This window comes from Ochotona princeps, chromosome 21 (assembly GCF_030435755.1).
Source record: "Ochotona princeps isolate mOchPri1 chromosome 21, mOchPri1.hap1, whole genome shotgun sequence".
Taxonomy (NCBI): Eukaryota; Metazoa; Chordata; class Mammalia; order Lagomorpha; family Ochotonidae; genus Ochotona; species Ochotona princeps.
In genome coordinates, this window is record NC_080852.1 from 21,261,209 (window position 1) to 21,285,227 (window position 24,019).

The 24,019-nt window shown below is 44.7% G+C and overlaps 1 protein-coding gene across 7 annotated transcripts in view; it reads left to right on the forward strand.

Moving 5' to 3' along the window:
* The window catches only part of ARHGEF3 (Rho guanine nucleotide exchange factor 3), a 284,081-nt gene that overhangs the window by 237,233 nt on the left and 22,829 nt on the right, over window positions 1–24,019 (forward strand). For all 7 annotated transcript variants that reach the window (XM_058678451.1, XM_058678450.1, XM_058678454.1 and 4 more), the window contains 2 exons: window positions 7,570–7,677; window positions 19,902–20,072. In XM_058678451.1, the coding sequence (XP_058534434.1) occupies window positions 7,570–7,677; window positions 19,902–20,072 (279 nt within the window). The remainder of the gene's footprint in view (window positions 1–7,569; window positions 7,678–19,901; window positions 20,073–24,019) is intronic.

The following is a 24,019-nucleotide window of genomic DNA, read 5'->3' on the forward strand; positions in this document are numbered from 1 at the left end:
TGACCTTATCCAGGAAGCCAGGTTTCCATTGGAATTTGGGCCTGATTATTTACCTTTCATTTTTGTTAATAGATAACACCAGGTCTGTGCCAGGGCAAAGAACAGGAAGAAAAAAAATTAATGGAAATTTTGAAATAAGGGAGAATCATTCCATTCGTGTACTTTGCTGTTTCCCAAAAATAGGAAGTTGAAACGTCCTTCACAAGCTGCAAGGGAGCCCCACAGCCCTGCTGCTTTCTTGCTCAGTGCTGGCTTCTCAATGCTGCCCATGTGTCCTGCCTGCCTGCCTGCCTCCTGACCACCTCACCTGCCTTGCTTCCTTGCCAACCCCAGCAATCCTGGCTCTTTTGGATTCTCTGTCTGGAATAGCCCTTTGGTTCCCCTTGCCCAGCTAGAAGATGTGCCCCTAAGGATGACACCTGTGTAATTCAATAAAGACCCTGAGGGGAGGAATAGAGAGAAAACCATTCCTGAATTGGGTTTAGAAGGATGCACACGGTCACAAAGCATCTCCCCCAATATATGCATCAATTACAAAGAAAATACTGGAATGTCACAGTGGAGAAATCTAGTAGGCACCACTTGGGTTAGCTCCCTAGAACTGCTGTAGCAAAGTGTGACAATCCAAGTGGTTTAAAACAGCAGAAATTCTTTGTCTTACTGTTTGGAGTTTCAAATGTAAAATCAGAGTCAACAGAGCCCTGCTGTGTGGAAGCCCATTGGGAAATTTTTCCTTGTTTCTGCTGTTGGTCAGCATTCCTTGATTTCCCATGGCTTTGTAGCTGCATCATTCTAGTTCTTACCTCTCTGTTCTCGCAGTGCCAGCTTCCCCCTGTGTATCTCAGTCTAAATTTCCACCTTGTCCTAAGGCTGTTAGTGACTGAATTTAGGAAATGCTCCAATTCGCCATGACCTCATCTGAATTTGATTACGTCGACAAAGATTCTGTTTCCAGATGGGGTCACATTTGTGTGTCTACAGAGTTAAAACTTGCACTGATATTTTTATGCAGAGACATAATCAACCTATAATACCACCATAACCAAGTATCAAGGTTAGCATCACCAGGAACAAAACACAGCAACCTTGTGTTTGCCCTGTGGTAGGGTGTACTTAGGGAGTTTGCAACTATAGCAGAAGTGTACAGTCCACAGTTTGCATCTGCCACATGAATATATGTCCTTGGACCTCAACTTGCTTATAGAGTGGGGATGATCCTATCAGCTGTCTCTTAGAATGTTCTAAAGATGTCATAAGCAAACCCATTTAAAGCTTTTAGCCTGCCACAGATTGTAATTTCCTAATAAATAATGACTCTTATGCAGAGAATTATCATTATAAGCTTATTTTCTAATTTTTCTGGTGGAAGAAAGCATAAGTATCTTGCCTAAGATTACACAGTTAGGAAGTGTGAGGACAAGGTCTGGATAGATAGATAGATAGATAGATAGATAGATAGATAGATAGATAGATAGATAAAGTAAAACAACAAAACTCATTCTCAACCATTTTGTTAGAAAAGCCTTAACACAGGAGAGGAAATCTGTAGGAATGGGACTATTGGAGGGAAGGCTTGTGACATAGAAAGAAGCAGGAAAAGTGGGTCAAAGAGAGACTCTGAGAAGTTGGGGAAGACCTTGACAATAGGTGTCAAAGGAGGCGAGAACACAAGAGTGTATGAGGTGACCTGCAATTTTAAAGGTGAGAATCCGGGACATGAACTATTGTCCATGGATGTGAATTACCCTATGGCCCTTGAGAGAGGGAGAGTGGTACAGTCAACTCAGTTGCATCCTGATGAGCCTCGACTGGAGAGAGGCAAAGAGGGTGTGAGACTCTGGGAGGGATGGAGTTGGGGAAAGCAAAGCACAATCACAAATTAAAACCAATACAGTGGAAACAGAAGATGCGCATCTGTGGGCAGTCTGCTCTTAAAGGCGCCATCCTTTCTCTCTGTTTGTAGAATAAATCAGAATTGACCTCTGCTGAATCATTCCATGGTAGAGTTGAGTGATCTGGACCTGTAAATGGGTCTGCTAACGAGAGTGAATTAAGAAACCGGCCAGCCAGCCCACAGAATAAAGCAGACACCAGGAGGCCAGATGGCCCGGCTAAGGGCTTCCATTGGGTTTGTCCATCTTTAAATGTGAATTTGCTCTTCCCAGGTGGACCTTTCTCTAGTCTAGTCTGTATTAGTTGAAAGTAACTGAAATTTGGAATTATGTTTCCGTTTTACCAGGTTCTTTCCATTCTGGATGATGTTTGTATGTGGAGTATTTTGACAAGGGGACTACAGCTAGAACTACATATTAAGTGCCCCCCGGGCCTGGCACTCAGCATTGATCTCTACCAACCTGTGGCCAGTTCTGTCTCCTGCCCATCATCCCCTTTCTTCAACCTCAGAATATTTTAAAGTAAATCCCAGATAACCTTTTTTTTATGTCCTTGATTCATATCTATTAATTATTAGTGAAAGAGTAAATGTAATAGGATACTCACCATAGGAATATGTCAAATATATTCTTTGCCCTGCTCCAGGAAAGGCATGAAAACCAAGCTTAGGCTTTCTGTTGGAGCTTAATGATAATGAGGTTGTGGGAGAAGGCAGGCCTGGGACTGGTGTCTATGTGTGTCATGGTAGAAAGGCCAAGGCGGAGGCCTGCTGAGTGGGGAACATGAGTGATCAGGAAGCTGTGGCCTACATGTAAAGTACAGCACACTTCTCTGGGTCTCCAGTGGATAAGAATAGTTTCTGTGTCTTCTGTTGGTTAAAACCAAATTAGAAGAATAGCGAATTTGTGATATGAGAAGCGTATGAAGCTTGAATTTTAGTATCCATGAATAAAATTATGATGGCATGTAGCCCCACTCGTTTGTTTGCATGTTGTTTGGACCTCATAGCAGGAGGTGAATACTTGTAACAGAAGCTGGCAGGTCCTCATAGTTTAACTCTTTCTGCCTAACCCGTTACAGGAAATGTTAGGCATGCCCTGGTTGTATAGCATGGACTTTGGAGTCAGCCTTCCATAGTTTAAATCCTGGCCACCTTTTTCCAGCTCAGTGACTTGAAGCAAGTTGGCCACTCCATGCCTCACTTTTCCCTTTTAATGTGGGTATCATGATAGTAGCTGACTTGAAGGGATGTTAGAAAAAGGATTTGTGTAAATATCTGTAAAGCACTTGAGTGTGTGACAAGTATTGGGTCCTGGGACTAGTATTAGCTGCTTGTTGTTGTTATTGTTTATCTGTGCCAAAGGTACTCAGTCACTGTAGGATTGCAACTTGCTTTTTAACTTGAGGGTGTGGAAAACCACCTGCAGGGTTCCTAGGTGTGTCCACAGAGAGCACTGTGAGTGTGTTTTCCAGCACATTCCCTGGCACACAGGTGGAGCTCTGCAGAGACTTCATTGGTATTTCCAACCATTGTGAAGACTTGGATACAACCCCATTAACTACCTCCTGAACAAAAGCATTTGCTGGCACAGACATCTCTTGCCTCTCCTTTACTCCTGGCCCGAGGTAGAGCAGCTGAGAGCCACACTACCATTCACTACAATCCTTGAAGTCCCTATGCCAGCAGCTGCACCTGCAACCCATTCTGGCCTGTGTTTCTTGTGGCTCGGAGAATGTTGAGTCTCGAGAACAGCTGCCAAAGTGACGTGAGCAGTCTTTTGACTGATCCCAACCCTTCTGTTGCTGTAAGACTAGAGTGCAGGGGGGATGAGTGAGGAGTTCCTGTGTGCTGTATCTATTTCCATTGGACTATTTTTTGAGGACTTAAAAGTTCTACTAGATAATATTGATATAATCAGCATTTTCTTGTATAAGCCTGTTTCAGTTTTTACCAACTGGTGGAAAAAATGACAAGAAGTTTGAAAAAAACATTGTTATGCCCTAGAGAGGTAATACTAAAATCCATCTAAGGTAAAAACTCATTAAAAATGAAATGACACAAGTGCTTTCTTCCCTTCGTTCATCGTTAAACACAATAGTTTAAATTGCTGAATCAATTCTTTTATGAAAACATAGAACCTCTTTGCCTACCTTTTGTTTTAAAAGATTTTTTTTTATTTGAAAGGCAGATTTTACAGAGAGAATGAGGGACAGATAGGCAAATTTTCCACCTGCTGGTTTACTCCCCAAATGGCCATAGAGTCCCGAGCTGAGCCGATCGGAAGCTAGGAGTTTCTTCCAGGTGTCTCATGTGGCAGTAGGGGCCTAAGAACTTGGACCAGCCTCAGCTGCTTTCACAGGCAGCAAGTGGGGAGCTGGATGAGAAGTGGTGTATCCAGGACACCAACCATCACCCCTGTGGGATGTCAGAGCTTCAGGCAGAGAATTAGCCTGCTATTACGCTATGGTGACCCCTGCCTCCCTCCTTTTATTCTTTTCTCTCACCTCTTTTTGTTTTCTTTCCTTGCTTTTCCCCTTCCTTGTCTTCCAATAGATGAAGAAAAAACATTTCATAAAATTTGGTGCCAATCTGTGATAAAAATTCACAGCAAACTTGGTACCGAAGGGGACTTTCTCTCTTTGATAAAAGTTGCCTCTTTCATATGCTCAGCAAACACAATACCTAATGATAAAACTTGAATCACTTTGGAACCAGAAATTAGACTAGTGTACCTCTTCTGTCAGCTGTAATTAATAATACATGTGTGTTTCTACCCAGCGTAATAAGACAAGAAAAATAAAAAGGTCTGTTAAGACCTGGAAAAGTTGAAACCAAGCTGCTATCATCCATAAAATACTGTCTGTGTAGAATGCTTAATGTTTTTGAAAACAAACAAACTTTAGTGTGATGACCTCCTGCACTGTCTTTAAATCACATGATAGGGACGGTGGCTGCACTTGGGACAGCACATCTTGTTCCTGGGCTTAGTGGAGACCTTACCCAGCCTGGGCTTAGTTTGCGCTGTTGGAGGCAGACACCCCTCCAAAGCTTATATTTTGTCATTCTCTGCAAAGCCTAAAGGCATCCCTGGAATTGCCTTTGCTGGTTCTCAGTGGAGCTATTTAGCTAGAATCTGGAAATATTTCCCCTGAGGGCTCTCTTTAGACAGCCGCAGAATGTAGCTGGAGACATACTGAGTAAATGGAAAAGAAAAAATCAAATTAGGCCAAGAATTTTTTTAAGCTCCTATTCTCACAAAAGCCCTCAGGGAGAATACTATAATTCATGCTTCATTCTTGTGGGTCAGCCATAATGCTTCCCCCATAGATGCAATAACCTGTCTGATTCTGGTATTGCACCTGCACCTGCTTTCATGGCCAGACCATGGCACTGAATCACAGAGCAATGACTTCTGCTCAGTCACTCGTTGCCTGGGAATGTCAGATCGCTAGGGAGCAGCCCAGTGTTCATCTCCAGTGGGCTGTGCTTGGGGAAAGTGGTTTTAATCGCAACCTATTGTAGCAGCATGGCACTCAGCCGCAGAGGGGCTGGCATCTGCATCTTGTGGCTGTGCAGAAAATGCCTGTCCATCTGGGCCCAGTAAAATGAGCAGCAGAGTCAGCAGAACCTCAGAAAAGATGACACAGCAAGTGACACTGAGCTGAATCCATCCCCCATCCTGCCAAGTGCGCTGTGCTCCCTCCCTGTTTTTAAAGCAAGAGAACCCAATTGTTCTGCCTTCCAGTTCCCTCTTCTGAGACAGAATCTGAAACCCGGTTGCTTTAGCTGTACAAATGAGATCCAGAATCTCTGGGCTCTGAGATCCATGCAGGATTAACTGAGACCAACTGTGGCTCCTCCAGGGAGTCCTCTGCCTCCTCACTTGGTGCAATGCAGTTTGTGCCACTGAAGCTAGTGATATAACAACCCTGGCATTTCTAACCCAAAGCAGGACCATTTAGTGAAATAAGGGGATGCGCAAGAGGCTGTGTGTGTCTGTGTGTACGCGCGCGTGCATTCATGCACACATGCACACACGTACATGCACACATTCAGAACACCAGTGATGCAGCTCTGACGTAAAACACATTTTAAAAAAAAATCCTCCTCTGAGCCCAGATGCTCAGAAGTCAGACACTGGGCAGGGAGCATTCTGAAGGGCACTGCCATTGGAAGCAGGAGAGCTACCGGACCTTTCGCTTGTCACTGACATCATTGTAATGCCATGCCAGCTCTCCTATCAGAAGATTTAGCCTTTGCGATTTGGAAGTGAACATTCCCCAGGTTCCAGGGTTTTCTGCTGCCTGTACGACTTAGCATCCTAGGAAGCCAGAGAGCTACCCAGCAGCCTGCAGTCATTCTCCATCTTGGAAAAGTATTTGCTTTGAGCAATCGTGAAGTTGCACCTGTCCATACTCTCGGATTATTTTGAACTTTTTTTTTTAAGTTTTTTAGCTGGAGCCGGAAAGGTCGGGGCCAGTTTATTTCAAAGTCTTTGGATTTCTGAAGCTGGCAAGGGCATAAAATGACAAGATAACTTGTCAGCAGGATTCCAAGTTCAGGAAGGATTTTTTTTTTCAGGCACTTGCTATGTTCAGAGCACCCCACAGGGGTATCTTGGAGAAGCTGAAGTTCTGGTGTCACTCTGGGAACTTGGAAAGCAATGGTTGAGAAGGGAAGATGAGCACCTGCCGGCTGGCTCTGGGAGTGATTGAGGTTTGCCATCACAGTTGGCGACTTGGGCTTTTTCCATCAAAATTTGGTGTTTCCATGTGCTGTCCAGCCACTACTCCAGGTCAGATGGAACTTAAGAAAGCAAGGGTAACTGTTCTCTTTGTCTCCATAAAACGTTTTGTCTGCCACCTCTCCCACTTCCCCACAGCCTGTCGTTCTATCACTTGTGTAATTTTCCTTGGCAAAGTCCTTTGCTTCCCCTCCCATTCATCAGCCTGGTCGGGAATGAGTCGCTGATTTGCAAATAATGAGCTATGAGAAGGAGATCTGCAAAACTTGCAGTTATAAATAATGCAGATGCCAACGTCCATGGAGGGGTTTTCTCTCCATACATTTTTTTTTCACTGTTAAGTTGCTGTTTGTAAGCGTGAATATGTATATTCCAGGTGCACGATAGTTACAGAGATGCTTTCTTAACAGCCCAGTAACAGAACTTCTTTTTTAAAAACACCGTGATTCAAAAAAAAAAAAAATGAGTAAACTACCGCTGTGCTTTAGAAATGGCATTACATAAAACAGTGGCTTTAGGCAAGCTGGTGCGAAGGTTCTCAAAGAGGTGAAGCCAGAAGCGATCAGACTGACAAGGTCATTGCAAGGGAAATCAGAGGTTGCTTTTCTCTACAGAAGCGATGGAGAGAATGATTTTACAAAGTGGAAGCTTCTGAATTTGAACCTGGCAGATCTGGGGGGGTGAGGAATAAAGATCAGATCATTGCCCCTTGCCTATTCTCTCAGAAGCAGCACCTTGCCATGTCCCCCTCCCTGGCTACTAAACTCAGCTCATCTCCCAGAGCTGGAGTGAGACCCAGCACTGTTTGCATTCCATCTACTGGTGTGCAGCCAGCAGCTTATGCAATTGGACACAATTATATGATACAATTGTGTTGTCTCCAAAATTGACCTTGATATTTTCTTTTTCTTTTTTTTTTTTAACTCTGCAGGAGCCCAGTAATAAAAGGGTCAAACCCCTTTCCAGAGTCACATCTCTAGCAAACCTCATTCCTCCTGTGAAGGCCACGCCGTTAAAGCGTTTCAGCCAAACCCTGCAGGTAAGAAGGGAGTGGTGGGTCCCTAGTGACAGAAAAATCTCTGTCCTCTCCACCAGCATTTCCCCTGGTTTCAGCTTAACCTGCACCCATGGGACTGACAGCAAGACAGAGGGGTTTTTAAATTGCAACCTGGCGTTGGGTGGAATCAGTAACATTTCTGTCGCTTGTGCCCCACACTTGTATTCCTGAGTCACGTCTCCCAGCCAGATGTATTCTCCCAGGTTGTTTTTTTCCTACTCAGATGTCTATGGGAATCCCAAGGGATGGGAACTGGAGGGCAATAGATAGCCCTAGGGGTTTCAGCCAGGGCCAGCAAACTGCATATGTGCAAGAAAGTCAGTTAGCCACCTGTTTGGTCTGATCATCTGCTGAAAGTGGTCTTTATTTTCAAAAATGCTTCTGGAGTAGGAAAATAACTTACAAAATCAGAATGAGATTTGTGACATGTGAAAATTGTACCAAATTCGAACTTCCCTGTCCATCACGAAAGTTGTATTGGGTTCACCAGAGCCATGCCCCCTGTTTGTGCATTATCTGTGGCTGGTTTTACACAACAGTGGTGGAGCTGTATAACTGTGACAGAGACCACCAGCACTGCAGAGTCTGAGGCATTTGCTCTCTGCCCCTTTTCTGGAAAATGTTTACTCACTCCTGCGCTAGGACAAGAACTCTGGACTAGAAGGGCCTCCTTGTGACTTCAGCTCTGAACTTCTGACATGTTCACCTTGTACAGCACCTTAGCTTCTCTAGGCTTTACTGTTATCCCTCTTGGGTATATTTGGCATGATACCAGCTGCTGTTTCATAGAGTCACTGTCAAGATTTACAGGACAGTGTATTTAAAGGCCCTGCTGCACCCCTTTGGCCTTAATGAACTATCACTTACAACCTAATTAGTTAGCCAAGTAGTAAACATTGCCTACTATTGTATATATATATATAGTTTACGGCTATTCTTTTTTCTGAAACTTTCATGAAGGTTATCTTTTAGAGTAAGGACTGAGCTATCTAGGTCCTTGGTCCCAATTTGATCATCAACTGAAGCCCTCAAAAGCCATGCTGTGAAAATACTGTCTCTTGATTTAGTTGAGCAACAAGTCTGTCCCTGCATATTTGTCTTGAATACTTGGACTTGACATTATTGTCTTTATCCTTGTTTGCCAAATGTTGAAGAAAATCATTGTGTGTCCCAAGCCATGAATATCTGTGACTTAAGAACTATTTGGATTCTTCTTCGGCTCTTTCTGCCCTTTCCTTTAGTCCATTGGGCCACTCTGCCATGACTGCAGTAACGACAGGCATTCTTGTCACTCTCTCGCGTCCCTCTGAAATGCTTATTTCCTGACCATTCCTTTCTTTGGGTAGTTCTGCTGGGTTTCACCAGAATGAACACCTCTTCACTCAGTGCACTGTAGGTTTGGCTCTAGTCCTTTCAGGGCTTGGGCTTCTGAGTTTCTGGTTATCCCCTGCTCCTTTTTGTGGAAGAACAGAAGAGAGAGAAGTGTGGTCATTTGGGGGAGCCCCAAGAAGGGCTTTGGATCTTGGAACAAAAATGCCTTTACCCCCTCTCCCTCGTGACTAGTCCTTCGGCCCTCCAGGCAGGTTCATCACGGGCTTCCCCTGGAAGATTCATCACTGCCCTCCTCCTGCACATCTGCTCTTTCACTGAGTTTGGCATTTTGGAAATTCTTTAGCTTGTCGACTACAGCTGACCCTTTCCTCCCCATCTGCTTGACCATGGCGCAAGTTCACTGTGATTGCCTCCTCGGTTTATTTAGAGTACCTTCCCACCTTGCCAGCCATCCCGTTTTGTTGCTTCTCCCGGGACAGTCCATCCTCTTCCTCATTCACCTGCCCTTGCATTGCCACACTCTAGACAGAGTTGCCTTCTGGTCATTTTTTGACAGAGCTGAGCTTGAGTTCACACAGGGCGATAATATGCTGACCTGAATAGCTAGCTAATTGTCACCCCATCACTCCCAGTGGTGCTGCAGACACCTGACCCCTATACTCTCTGTCATGCCTGACCTATAGACTTTTGTGATTATGGTCCTAGGTCCAGGAAGAGTTGGCACCAAGCATTGCCCATACCTCCCTCAGCCCTGCGCTGTGGCCTTTCCCTCTAATACTCTTCTGATATTCCCTCTAATAACAAAGCTTGCTTGGGGCTGCCCAGGTCACCTTTCTTTTCTCTCATTTCTGGGATCCTGCACTGGGGACACTACAGGAAATAGCTGCTCACCTTGGAAGTCTGCATTGATCTTAAAGAACTAGGACAGGTAGAAACCAAGCTGTATCTGAAATCCAGCAGACCAAGGCTGAGCAATGATGAGAAAGCCAGGCTCCAGAGAGGGTCAGGCATGTGGAAGCTGAGTTCTGAAACCTCAAAGTTTTTTTTTTTTTAGATAATTTTTGAATTTGCGTTTTTCAAGTTTCATGAGAAATAACCCCAGCTGGCTCCATGTTTTGGATAGTCACAGTTCCTCAAGATGATTAAGCACACAGGCACGGAGTGCACTTGAACTATGTGCTTATGCTTGAATGGGTCCTTGTGGGGTCTGTGATTGGAAATATGTTCCAGAGGTTGTGCACAGTTTGATGGCTATGATTTTAGGATGGTGTACAAAGCATGGAGAATGTCATCTTGCCCCACTCCCATGAACGTCACCCTGGATTTGATGTTGGTGTATACAATATAAGTTCCATGACATTGTTTCTAGTCCTAGCAGACATAATTCACAACATCACGGATAGCTCCCATCAATGGCTAACCAAGAGAGGATGCTCACATAGAATGAGAAGCAGGGAAGATGCAAAACAGGTCCCTGTGAGGTGCTCAGAGGGCCAGCTTCTCATCCTTTCCTGTTTTATCTTGACCTTTGTGCCTGTTCTCATAGCAGAGAACAAGGGACATGTATTTGGGCTGTCCCAAACCTTTTGGTTATTCATGCCCTACTCATAGGTGTGCATTACATATGTCTTTTCTATGACTCCAGGCAATCTTTGAGCAGCTTGGTCCTCTGTAACTGGATCCCATTTCCTTGGCTCCTGCCCTCTTAGAAATGTGTGTGTCCTTTGGGATATTCAGTGATATCGCTCAGGTTGACTTCCTTTCCTTGTTGAAAAAGAAATGACCCTGGCGCAAGCACGATGCTTTCCCTGGTGCTGGAACACTTAGCATTCTGTCTTCTGGCTCCCTGGGAGGCCACAGGTTCACCCAGGAGAGTGCTAGGACTGCTCAGTTCTGACAAGAAAGATTAAAAGCCTAGTTACCACTGTAAGTGGTCCCTGCAGCCACAGTCCAGCATGGCACCACACGATTTTTTCTCTCTCCTCCCTATACTCATCGGGGCCTGGGGCCTCAGCAGAAAGGCAGGATTTGTGGGTGTCAGGAACAGACAGCCCAACTGCACCGCACTCTGTCTCTCACCAGGAAGGTTAACCTCGCTGGTATATTTGAGCACAGATGTCTACATCCCTCCTGGCCTATAAATCCCTCCCAAAACCTGCTGGGGAAAGATGTCTGGCCTGGCTCTGAAAAGGGCCTGCATGTAGAGCAAGAAGGGCAAGTTTGCCTCTGGCAAGCCATGACCCTGTTTGCAGCTGTGTGGGGCCATCACGTGAGCCAAGTCCGGCACATGCTGTGGAACCCTGCAGTTGCCACCCTGTGATAGGGCCCCCTCATTCTCTTGGGATATGAATTTACTCTTTTCCATTATGAAAGTGTGTGTGCATTATGGAAAAGTACAGGAAAGGAGTAGACAAAAGAACACATATAACCTCCCATTCCAAAATATGCCCTGTTGATGGTGTAATACTTTCCTTCCACTGTTATTCTAAGTATAAGTATGTGACTTACATACCCTGAACCTAACTTGGGTTGTTTAGTTTTGCTCTGAGAGATCTGTTCATGGTGACTGAGGATGGCCAGTGTCTCTTGCAACTTTATTGGTCTTGACCCTACCTGTTTCCAAACTATGCAGTGCAGTGCATGTGTGCTCATCTTAGTCCTTGATAAAGTTTGAGAGAGTTGCACCTTTTATCAAAGCTAAACATCACCATTTCTTTTAAATTCATCTTGCTTAGATTTTGGTTTTGGTTTTTGTTGTTGCTCTTTGCAGTTTTCTTAGTGTGTCTGTTCTCATCACCCCTTTGTCATTTTGCTAAATGAGAAAGCCTTCTCAGTGTAAGGGAGGTATTATAGTTGTTCTTGGAAGATATGACCTTTATGGTTGGACTATATATTGACTATTATTCCAGTGTGTTCATGTGATTTCCTCTGTGTAAACAGTCCTATTCATGGATATTTGGCCATGTACTTTTTTTTTTAAGATTTTATTTATTTTTTTTTATTACAAAGTCAGATATACAGAGAGGAGGAGAGACAGAGAGGAAGATCTTCCATTCGATGATTCACTCCCCAAGTGAGCCGCAATGGGCCGGTGCGCGCCAATCCGATGCCGGGAACCTGGAACCTCTTCCAGGTCTCCCACGTGGCTGCAGGGTCCCAAAGCTTTGGGCCGTCCTAGACTGCCTTCCCAGGCCATAAGCAGGGAGCTGGATGGGAAGTGGAGCTGCCGGGATTAGAACCGGCGCCCATATGGGATCCCGGGGCATTCAAGGCGAGGACTTTAGCCGCTAGGCCACGCCACTGGGCCCGGCCATGTACTTTTTTATTGATTATTATCAACAGCTTTGGTTAAATGTCTCGTGAAGGCCTTTGTCCTATTTTAAAATACCACTGTTGTGCTTTCTTTTATGATTATATAATACCATTAAAACATTGGAAAAGAGTGAAGTGCAGAAAAAAGAATAAAAGGCAAATGCAATCCCACCTCCCCACCACCAAAAAAGGAAAGCATTTTTTAAAAAGTTTGTTTACTTTTGTTTGAGAGGCAGCGTTAGAGAGAAGGATGGAGGAAAGAAGAAGAAACAGACAGAGAGATATCTTTCATCCTCTAGTTCTTTCCCCAGATGGCTGCGAAGGCTAAAGCTGGGCCGGTTCGGAACCAGGAGCTTCTTCCAAGCCTCCCATATGGACACAAGGACCCAAACACTTGGGCCATCTTTCACCACTTTCCCAGGCCACTAGCAGGAAGCTGAATCTGAAGTAGAACAGCTGGGACTTGAACTGGTACTCATTTGGGATGCCAGTACTGCCAGTAGCAGGTTAGCCTACTACACCAAGTTTCTGATTCCCCAAAAAGATAATTTTACTACTTTTGGGTATGTTATCAAGTACTCTAGTACCATATATCTGCATCTGTGTGTTTTAAAACAAAATAATTATCTTTCTAAACACACTACCTTAAAAATTGCTTTAGTCTTTCTTTTTTTTAATGCATCCAGCTCACTGCTTGTGGCCTGGGAAAGCAGTGGAGGATGGCCCAAAACCTTGGGACCCTGCACTCACGCGGGAGACCCGGAAAGAAGTTCCTGGCTCCTGGCTTCGGATTGGTGCAGCACTGGCCGTTGCGGCCACTTGGGGAGTGAATCATCGGACGGAAGTTCTTCTTCTCTGTCTCTCCTCTATACATCTGCCTTCCCAACAAATAAATCTTTAAAAAATATTTCAAAAAAAGATGTGCATGAGGTCCCAAGAAAGCCTTGCCGCTGATAGGCATGCTGTAAAAGCCAACAGCTGGTCATCCTCAAGCCTGTAGATTGTCAGTTTCTAAAACTAACCATCAGGCTCGCCTGGAGTGTTCATTCTGCTATTTTTCCTTACTCGATGCGCCTTCTGTGGCAGAGAGAATCAACATGTCCACTACAGCCATGGCAGGTTTTGTCATTAACTGAAGGTGTAGGAATCTTCTGGAGGATACTGATTGGGCTACTTCCCCAAGCCTCTAGGAGGCTTCCGAATTTGGGGTGAGTCTAAGACTTATCTTTGCATTGACTCTATGGAGTTTGACATTTGTCAGTTATGAATAAGTGCCCTTTTACCAGGATTTTATTGTGCGTTGATCTGTGTAGGTGATTTCATGTTAACCATGCCACCTCTGACCTGGTGGTCTTGCCTCTGTAAGGACCAAATTCGTTGTTGAAAGTCTGGAAAGTAGCTGTAGGAATTCCCTGCCTGATGCTTCTCCTAGGAATAGCGTGAGGGCCATATGTGAGAGGGAGGTCACACAGCTGCTTAGTATTACTTCTCACGTGGAGTTCATTGCTCTGGTCAAGTCTTCCATCCTCCAGGATGCTGAGTCCAATGTGTTCGAATCCCAGCCACAGCCACTGGAGGTTTGGTTTTAACCCAGGGCAGCAGCGACATAGAAATAAGTTTTCTTCTTCCAATCTCAACCTCACCCTCATCAGTTTAATATAGAAATCGTCTGCTACAAAATCCCCATCAAGTCAGGAGAAGTCAAGTTGTAAGGACATTTTCCTGATTTAACCTCCCTTGATGAGAACATGTTAGTTTTGGCTGTGGAGACCTTCTGTTTTTGGAAAAGTGTGAGGGAGGACCCCGTGAAACAAGCAGCATGAACACATTGATCCTTTCCTGCCCTGTCCCCCTGCCGAGCTGACATTTTCTCTGACATGGGTGAAAGGCCCCTCTTCCACCCCACACAGGTAGGTTCCCTTTGCACATCCACTGTCTTTTCTGCATACCCAGTGAAGGCAACAATATGAGTGCTCATTTCCTAAATCTGCATTGTCTGTGAGGGTTGTGGTCCTTGTTTTATTAACTGACAGCATTTGGGAGTTTCAGGTGTTTGATTTGTTTGCTCAGCCAAGTTCTCCCATGGAAACTCTTGGTTGTTCTGGAACTTTTTTTTTTAATCTCAGTCCTAGGCTCTGTATCCCCACACTGAAGGGGATCTTTGGCTATGTTTCTCTTGTTAAGTGGTCCCTCCCAAGGCTGGGCCCTTGCTAGGAGGTAGGTCTCTCCTAGTTCCCATGGACCAGTGCTTCTCATCCCAGAGACATCTGACAGTGTCTGGAGGTGCTTTAATGTCACAGTTGGGGCAGGTATACCATTGGCATGGAGTGGTTAGAGGCCAGACGTAATTGTCAAACACCCTGCAATATACAGGGTAGCTCCCAACAACAGTTTCCTAGTCCAAAGTGTTGGGGTGGCACAGTTGAGAAACCCTGCCATAGACTGACTCCTTGGGGGCACATACTCCACACACCAGGGCAGACCTGGATTGTCCTGAGTCTCACTGGCCACCTGGTTGGTATATGACCTTCAGCAAAGTATCACTTTGGGCCTCAAGTTTCCCCATCTATAAAACAGGGGTAAAAAAATCCTTTCCTCCTGAGTATAGCAGGGTTCCAAACTCCTGTCCCTGTGCACAGCTCATAGCAAAATAACATACATTCATTCATTAGTTGTTGTGATCTCACTGTGCACTTGCTGCCGATGACTCCATCCATTAACAGAGCGGATTAACAGCCCTGTCTTCATGGAGCTTAACTTCAGTAGAACTGAAGCAGCTAAATAGCTGAGTCAGAAACCAGCCACCCTATCAGTGAGGTCATAGTCTGCCTGGTGACAACAGAAAAAAAAAAAAAAAAGCAGTTCAAGGATCAGGGAGTGATGGAGTGATATTGGTTGGGATGGTGGGAGAGTTGTGGTTGCCTTCTTTTCTCAAGAGGCATCCTCTTCCTTGGGTGTTTTCTGCTGACCGTGACCACATGTCCCTCCCCAGCCCTGTTCTCTTACACAGTTCTGCTAATGACTGGTAGTGGGGTATAGCACTGTTGTGAACACTGCCCTTGCTCAGATTCCAGCCCTAAACAAGTCCTGCAGCCAGCCACCCCTTTCCCCTACAGCCAGCTGCCTCTGCCTCTGAGCAGCATTCCTTTTTTTTCCTGGATTCTTTTATCCCTTTCCCCACTTCATGTAGAGCCAGAGGTCTTCCATCCTCTGGTTTATTCCCCAAATAGTCTTAACAGCCAAGACTGCTCCAGGCTGAATCTCCCACATGGGTACAGGGGTTCAAGCACTTTGGCCATCTTATGCTGCTTTTCCAGGTGCATTAGAAAGTAGGGTCAGAAACAGAGAAGCTGGGACTTGAACCAGTGCTCCTGTGGGATGCTAGCCTTCCAAGCAGCACATTAATCTGTTGTGCCACAATGTCAGCCTCAAAATGATTGCTTTAACCCACCCTGACTAAAGATATAAATCTGAAGTTTGATTGATCAGAGAGTGGTCATTATTACTAAAACTAAGCAAATGGATTCTCTTTCCATAACTCGATTTCAATTCCTGAAAGACAGAAACGAGATACCATCTCACTGAAACCGCCCCACAATGTTGGGTGTTCATGTGAACAGCAGGTTCAGCCCTCTTAGCAGGAAGCATTCAGGCTTTGGAAGCACACAGAGCTAATTTGGAACCCTGCCTGGGTGAGAACCCTAGCTTCCCTGAGCCTCAGTTCCCTTCCTGGTAAAAGAAGAAGCCTACCACCAGCACCACCTTCCAGAGTGACTGTTAGGATCAGAGAGAATGAAGTAGAAGGGCTGAGCACACACCACTCAATAAATAAGGAAGTAAGGTAGGTTTATTTTGGTGCACAAATTTTGTAATTCATGCATAGGATGAATCTTCAAAACAGTTCATGCTGTGAATTGCAAAATGTTGCACCAAAATAACTTGCCTTTCAGTTGCCTTTTCCATGAACTTTTTGAGATATCCGCTTAACATAGGAAGATATTGTTGAACAAAAAGAAAATAACTTTCTTTCTGAGAATATTAGAAAATATACAGAAAAGGTTTGGAAATATCTAGAACAAAGTTAAGTATCTGCTGCTAGGCAGTGGAGATGTGGAAACATTTGTAGTTCACTTTTGTGTGTGTGTAACGTTTGAATATTTAAAGTTAGCATAAACTGATTTCAAATTGGTGGGAGTTTGGAGTTGGTCAAGGACTGAAAATGAGTGAGCAGTTGATTCTAAGTGAAAGTGGAAACTTTGGTTTTAAATGTTCGCTTTTGGATGCTTTCCTTCCTTTCTCCTCTTTATTTCCCTCCCTGGCTCTCAGCAGAACCACAAGCTCTGTTGAGTGAGCTGATGACTGACTCACTGTGCTTTGTTTTGACCTTTTAGTGCCTGTGGCTAATTGATTCTGAGTGCAGGGACTCTGCATTCATTTAGTCTGGTAACTGTTTACAAGAGACTGTTTTTAAGAGAGCACAAGGATTTGCAATATGCCATTAGTGGAACTGGAACTGCACATTGGATACAAGTCTTGAAATGATCTCCTGTGTAGAGCTGGTCCAGCTGTCCTGAGCTTATTAACCTGCCCAGGAACTCATGGGTGCCTGTGCTGGTGGAAGGAGCTGGAGTGGCTGCTTGCAAACAGAGCTAACTTCCTGCCTCTTGAAGGCAGTAGTAATACCCTAAAGCTCATTGGAAATGCCTTTTTTGTGTTTTTCATGTATCAATTTTATTCATTTTTCTTGGAACATAAAAATGTGTAAATTCTGACAGAAATCTCTGTTAATGTCATCATGATAGAATTCTTAAAAAGTCTTAATTAAAAGGCAGAGTTATTTCTTCCATTCCCTAGTTCACTCCCCCTATGGTCACTTCTGGCCAAGTTGAAGCCAGGAGCCTGGAACTCCAACCATGTCTACCTTGCGGATGGCAGGAGCCCAAGCACTTGTGCTACCTTTCACTGCTTTCCCAGGTGCATTAGCAGGGAGCTGGATCAGAAGTGGGACTGTTGAGACTCGAACTGGAGCTTCTATGGGGTGCCAGCATCATAGGCTGTAACTCAGTCTGCTGTGCCACAGTGTTAGCCCCATCAGTAGAAATTTTTGGCATTCCCTTTATGTCTTTGCTCATATATATTTTTTACATAATTAAGCACATCATTCATACATAGATTTTAATCTTGATAGAAGATTGTTGGGGTTTTTAGTTGCCAAATCGTCTCAGAAATGTCTGAATGGTTAAGTAATAGTCTGTCAAGCAGGAAATCATAGTTATTTATCAATGCCCTTAGTTGAGTGGTAGTCTTAAAAACTTCACTTTCTTGAGTTTTATTGTTGCATTTCAAAATCTTTGGAAACTACCCTTGAATGTCTTTGCAATGACAACTCATGTCACATGCAAATCAGTCTCTGCCCTAGGGAAGTTTGTAGCCTGGACCATGTGAGCAGCAAGTGTCATGAAACGTGACCCCTACTGTATCAGAGCAATGTCCAAATTCTAATTCTGGAAGGGATGTTGTTAGAGTCTGCTGAGGACAGCTGGGAGTTGGATAGCTGCAAAACCCAACAAACACCTTCTAGGTGCGTGAGGGAAGCACAGAGGTTGGTGAAGCATGACCCCTGGAGGAAATGGCAGACAGGTTACTGTGGTGGGAGAATAGCGGCCTAGTGAGTGTGTAGCAGGATGCTATCTCACAAATGTAGGCTGTGATCAGACACCGAGAGGTCTTCTGCGCCACACTGAGGAGTGGACCTTCACACCCAGGGCCACAGGGAACCACAGGAAGAAGGATGTATTAAATGAGAATGTGGTTTTTGAGCCACATTGTGCTTTAACACAATTACCAATGAGTGTTCTGAAGTCTAGGATGGAAACTAAAAATAACGTATTCCCCCTTCTTCCAGATGATTTGTGTGAATCAATGAGAAAGCACTGCAGTGCATATTTCAGCCACCAGGGTGGATTTTGGGTAGCTAGACCACCTCAGAATCCACTGGAGCTTCTTTTAAAACTTAGAAAGAACCCCAGGGACACAGATCATTTGCTGCCCAGATGATATATAGTAGGTTTATTGTGAAAGACTTTTAAGTTGAGAGAACCCTGAGATAAATGTAAAAAGAAATTGAATGCATTTTCCCATGTAAATGAAACATCTGGGGGTACTTCTTTCTGGCTTCAGGCACAGTGTGATCCAGGGATTCAAACAACATTAGCAGAGCTTGCTCCCTCCCTCAGTCCCTCACTGTCCCCCTCCTTCATTCTGTGTATCCCTTTTACCGTCCTGCAGAAGATTATTCTTATTTTTAAAAGATCCATTTGTTTATTTGACAAAGGAGAGTGACAGAGACACAGAAATCTTCCACTGCTAGTTCGCTTCTCAAATGGATACAACAGCTGAGGTTGGGCCAGGACAAAGTGAGGAGCCCGGTTCTCACCTGGATGGCAGGGGAGCAAATACTGGGGCCATCTTCTGCTGCTCTACCAGGATCATTAGCAGGGGCCTGAATCCAAAGTGGAGTGGTCAGGGCTGGAACTGCTGTTCCAGTATTTGGTGTGTGTGAATAGTGCCTTAACCCATTTGCCTCAATGCCAGCTCCTGCAGCATGTTCTTTCTTCTGTGACCTCAGAGTTTCTAGAAGAAGCACCTGCTTGAGTTTGTCTTGAACTCAGCTGTTCTGAAGGAATAAGCATGCTTTTTTTTTTCTGCCCTTCAATAACATGGCAAATTTTGTGGAATCAGTGCCCAGGCCTGAAGTAGGGTGGTAAAATAATCTTGTCAGGTCTAGAGGACCTCACACAAGCAATATAAAATAGGATAACCAGGTCCGGTGCAGTGGCCTAGCAGCTAAAGTCCTCACCTGGACCCCATATGGGCACCAGTTCTAATCCCGGCAGCTCCACTTCCCATCCATCTCCCTACTTGTAGCCTGGGAAAGCAGTGGTCGAGGATGGCCCAAAGTCTTGGGACCCTGCACCCACATGGGAGATCTGGAAGAGGTTTCTGGCTCTTGGCTTTGGATCACTGCAGCACTGGCCATTGTGGTCACTTGGGGAGTGAATCATTGGACAGAAGATCTTCCTCTCTGTCTCTCCTCCTCTCTGTATATCTGACTTTGTAATAAATAAATAAATCGTAAAAAAAAAAAAAAAAAAAAAAAAAAAGGACAGGATACCCAAGGATGTGGGATTCTGTTGTTAGCAAGAGGAAGAGTCTAGAAGGATTGACCAGATGCATACATCCCTCCACCTGCCCCAAGGCCAACCACTATCATCACCCCGTGCAGTTCTATAAGGGTGGAGGAAAGATCTAGAATAATCTCTTATCTTATAGTTGCCTCTCTGCAGGGCTTTGGCCTACATGTTCAGGTCAGACAGATCAGACACACCTGGCACGTATACAGGAACAGTTTTCCTCAGCACGTAGGCTCGGGGCAGTGCCCACCCCCAGAGGCCCCATGGCCATGTCCTCTCTTGCGCACACGTGATTAATGTTCTGTCAGCTGCAGGAAGCTGTTCTGCAGACCCAGCCCGTCCTGACAGTTTGTTTTTCTCATTGTTCAGCGCTCCATTAGCTTCCGCAGCGAGAGCCGCCCTGACATCCTTGGCTCCCGGCCCTGGTCCCGAAATGCCGCCCCGTCGAGCACCAAGCGTAGAGACAGCAAGCTGTGGAGTGAGACCTTCGATGTGTGCGTCAATCAGATGCTTACGTCCAAGGAGATCAAACGGCAGGAGGTAGGCCTCTGGGCTTAGGGAGAAGGCCGTCATGTTCTCTGCAGGTGGGGGTTCACACAGTGTCTGTACCCCAGACTCCAGATCCAGGCTTCATTGCGTTCACGGAAGGAGATTAAACAGAGTGTCAGACCTCACAGAAGGAACTGAGAACCCAGTACCCAGCTGGGTGGGTGCGGCCTGCACTTTCGAAAGAAAAACTGATGTGACAAATTCAGACTTACGCGTTTATAGGAAAAATGAAACGAAGTGTCTATTTAGGATTCTGCAGTTTGCAGAAATCTTCACCTTAGTTATATTTTAGATGCACATATTTTTTAATGTGCCATTTATACCAGTGTAACTTTGGTTCCGCTTGGTAGAAAAATGTCCTGTGGTGTATGATTCAATACATTCCCTGCAAGCATTGCAAGCTGTGCTGAACTCTTCATCTAGATGTGTAACATCTGGTAAGATCCTGAGAATATTTGGATTTTGGTGGAAGAACTGACATAAGCAGAAGTGGCACCTGGAACCTTTCCTTGACTCACCAGTGCCAGATCTACTGGTATAGAAGTGACAAAACAGATGGGTAAGATCATGCATCATAGCAATGCTGATTTTTTACTTTTATGTTTTTTAAAAATTTATTTATTTTTGGGCCCGGCTCAGTGGCCTAGTAGTATAAGTCCTCGCCTTGAACACACCGGTATCCCATATGGATGCCGGTTCTAATCCCAGCAACTCCACTTCCCATCCATCTCCCTGCTTGTGGCCTGGGAAAGCAGTTGAGGATGGCCCAAAGCTTTGGGACCCTGCACCCACATGGGAGACCTGGAGGAAGTTCCTGGCTCCTGGCTTCGGATCGGTGCAGCACTGGCTGTTGTGGTCACTTGGGGAATAAATCATCAGATGGAAGATCTTCCTCTCTGTCTCTCCTCCCCTCTGTATATCTGACTTTGTAATAAATATAAATAAATATTTTTTAAAAGATTTATTTATTTTTGTTGTAAATTCAGATTTACAGAGAGAAGGAGAGACAGGAAGATGTTCCATGCACTGGTTCACTCCCCAAGTGAACAATGGCCGGAGCTGTACCCATCCAAAGTCAGGAGCCAGGAGCTTCTTCTGGGTCTGCCACATGGGCACAGGGTCCCAAGACTTTGGGCCATCCTCAACTGCTTTCCCAGGCCACAAGCAAGGAGCTGGAAGGGAAATGGAGCGCTGGGATATGAACCGGTACCTGTATGGAATCCCAGTGCATGCAAGGCAAGGACTTTAGCCACTAGGGTTACTCATTACTATGTCAATTAATTCCATAATGATGTAAATTTTTACTGATGGTATGATGGAGCTTTCAATTGACTGGGATAATACTCTGCTAGCTCTGTCTTCAGACCAGAGAGGGTATACCTAAGAAGACGTTGAACTTGACTGGACAATAAGATGCTGGACTCTATGTTTGGTGTATGCTTGCAATGGGGGAATCTCAACTGAACTTGAGCTGTGGTTATGCAACAAGGTGGAGGAATCCACCATGGTGGGAGGGTTTGGGCAGGGGTGGGAGAACCCAAGTATCTATGTAACTATGTCACATAATACAATGTAATTAATGAAGTTAAATAATAATAAAAAAAAAAAATAGTACCAATTCGGTAAGAACCTGAACATCCGTTAAGAGAAGCCGGGAGCTGGTTCAAGAATGGATGTCCAGGGCCTGGTGCAGTAGCCTAGTGGCTAACGTCTTCACCTTGCAAACACTTCATCTTACCCCTGACATAGAGATTGTATGTGCACATACTGATTTGCCTGTAGAACCATAAGCTGTTTTTTTTATTATTATTAATTACATTGCATCATGTGACACAGTGTTTTATAGGTACTGTGATTCCCCCCACATAAGCTGTTTTTGAAAGAACACCGAAGATACTGGCAGTATTGTTGCTAGGTGGGGGATTTGGAAGAAAGGGAAGGTTTTGACTGTGTATCTGTGTACCATATACTTAGTGCCATGTAGATGAATTCATCTGTTCAAAAATTCTATAAGTAAATAAAGGTTTTAAGGGGTGGATGTTTGGCCTAGCTGTTAAGAGTACATTTCCTGATTCTGAGAACACACGATAGCTGTGGAAGTTGCTGCCATCGGGGCCAGCAGAGTGATGTATGCAGAGAACTGAATCTAAAATTATTTGAAAGTAAAAAAGAGTGTCACGATGCTTTCCCTAGCTCCAGGAAAGGCTGCCACACCCAGCCCCCAGCCCAGGAGCCTGCCTCCCTGCTTACCAAACAGCCTACTGGTTATCATCACCCACCACCACCATCAACTTGTCTGAAGTCCACTTACTCTTTCCCTCTTATAATAAATGCACTAGAGCCCGGACCGGTAGCCTAGTGGCTAAAGTCCTTGCCTTACATGCACCAGGATCCCATATAGGGGTTGGTTCGTATCTCGGCCACCCTGCTTCCCATCCAGTTCCCTGCTTGTGGCCTGGGAAAGCAGCAGTCAAGGATGGTCCAAAGCCTTGGGACCCTGCACCCACATGGGAGACCCAGAAGAAGCTCCTGGCTTCAGATCAGCTCAGCTCCAGCCATTGAAGTCACTTGGAGAGTGAATCAGTGATGAAAGATCTTCTCTGTCTCTCCTCTCTGTAAATCTGACTTTGCAATGAAAAAATAAATAAATCTTAAAAAAAGAAATAAAGCTTACATTTCTACATTTAAAAAAATGAAATGCAGTAGCCCCAGAACTGACCTTTAATAAGGTGATGCTTGACAATGATTTGAACCCCCCACACGAGCATGAAAAAGTGCTCTGTGCATTATAGCTTTTACAGTGATGACGGTTTAATAGAGTCTAATTAGAAATGGCCCATTTATACACGGTAGCACACAGCCTGCTGCTATAATTTTATTTATTGTACTTTTGTGGAACTGAGAAATAATTTAGGATGAATTAACTTCACCAGACTTTATTTAGAGTGATAAAATGTTGGATTCTTCCTGTTATTGCAGGCGCAAGACAAGTAGATGATAGGTATAAAACTTCCTGTTGAGATTCACCATAAATGAACTGTGACAGCCCATTACTGAAATTTTCCAAACGAAGATGTTGAATCCATGGCTCAAACTGATTTTATATTACCTAAAGTAGTTTCCTGTTGTGCCTAACTGCATCGATGTTGTAAACATCAAAGGTGTTTTGTTGGGTTAGAAACATATACGAGGGGCAGGCAATTGTCGTAGTTTTTAAGAACACTGACTGGGATGTCCACATCTTATGTCAGTATGCCTAGATTTGAGATCCAGCTCCACTTCTGTTGCTAGCTTCCTGCGGATGTGCGCCCTGAGTGGCAACAAGCAGTGGCTCAAGTCACTGGGTTCCTGGCACCCACATGAGAGACCTGAGTGAGTTTCTCAGTTCCTAGTTTCCACTTGGCCCGGCCTGGGCTGTTGTGGGTATTTGGGGAATGAACTAGCAAGTGAGAGATTCTCTCTCTCTCTCTCTCTCATCCTCTCTTTTTCTCTCTTCCTCTTCCTCCTTCCTCCCTCCTTCCAACTTAGTTAATTAAAGAGAGGCTAAGATTGTGGCTCAGCAGGTTAAGCCACCATCTTGCAACTCTGGCATCCCAGATTTAACTGCCCCTGGGAGTCCCAGCTACTGTGCTTCCAGTCCAACTCCCTGTTAGTATACCTGGGAAAGCAAGAAGCTGGTCCCCATGTGCTGGGCCCCTGCCACCCAGACCACCCCCCAACCCTGCACTCTGTCCCTTTGTGTCTATCATGCTGCCTCTAAACTAAAATAAAGCTTTAATTTTACAAAAAGGAAGGAACCTGTAGAGAGCCTCTTTCTCTCACAGAGAAGTAGCTTATATAGAAATTATCCACAATATTGTTTCTTTGCAGATTCTAGCTACTCAATGCATTTACTCCGGGTCAATTTAACTCTATAGAATACTCTTTGAATATTTAAA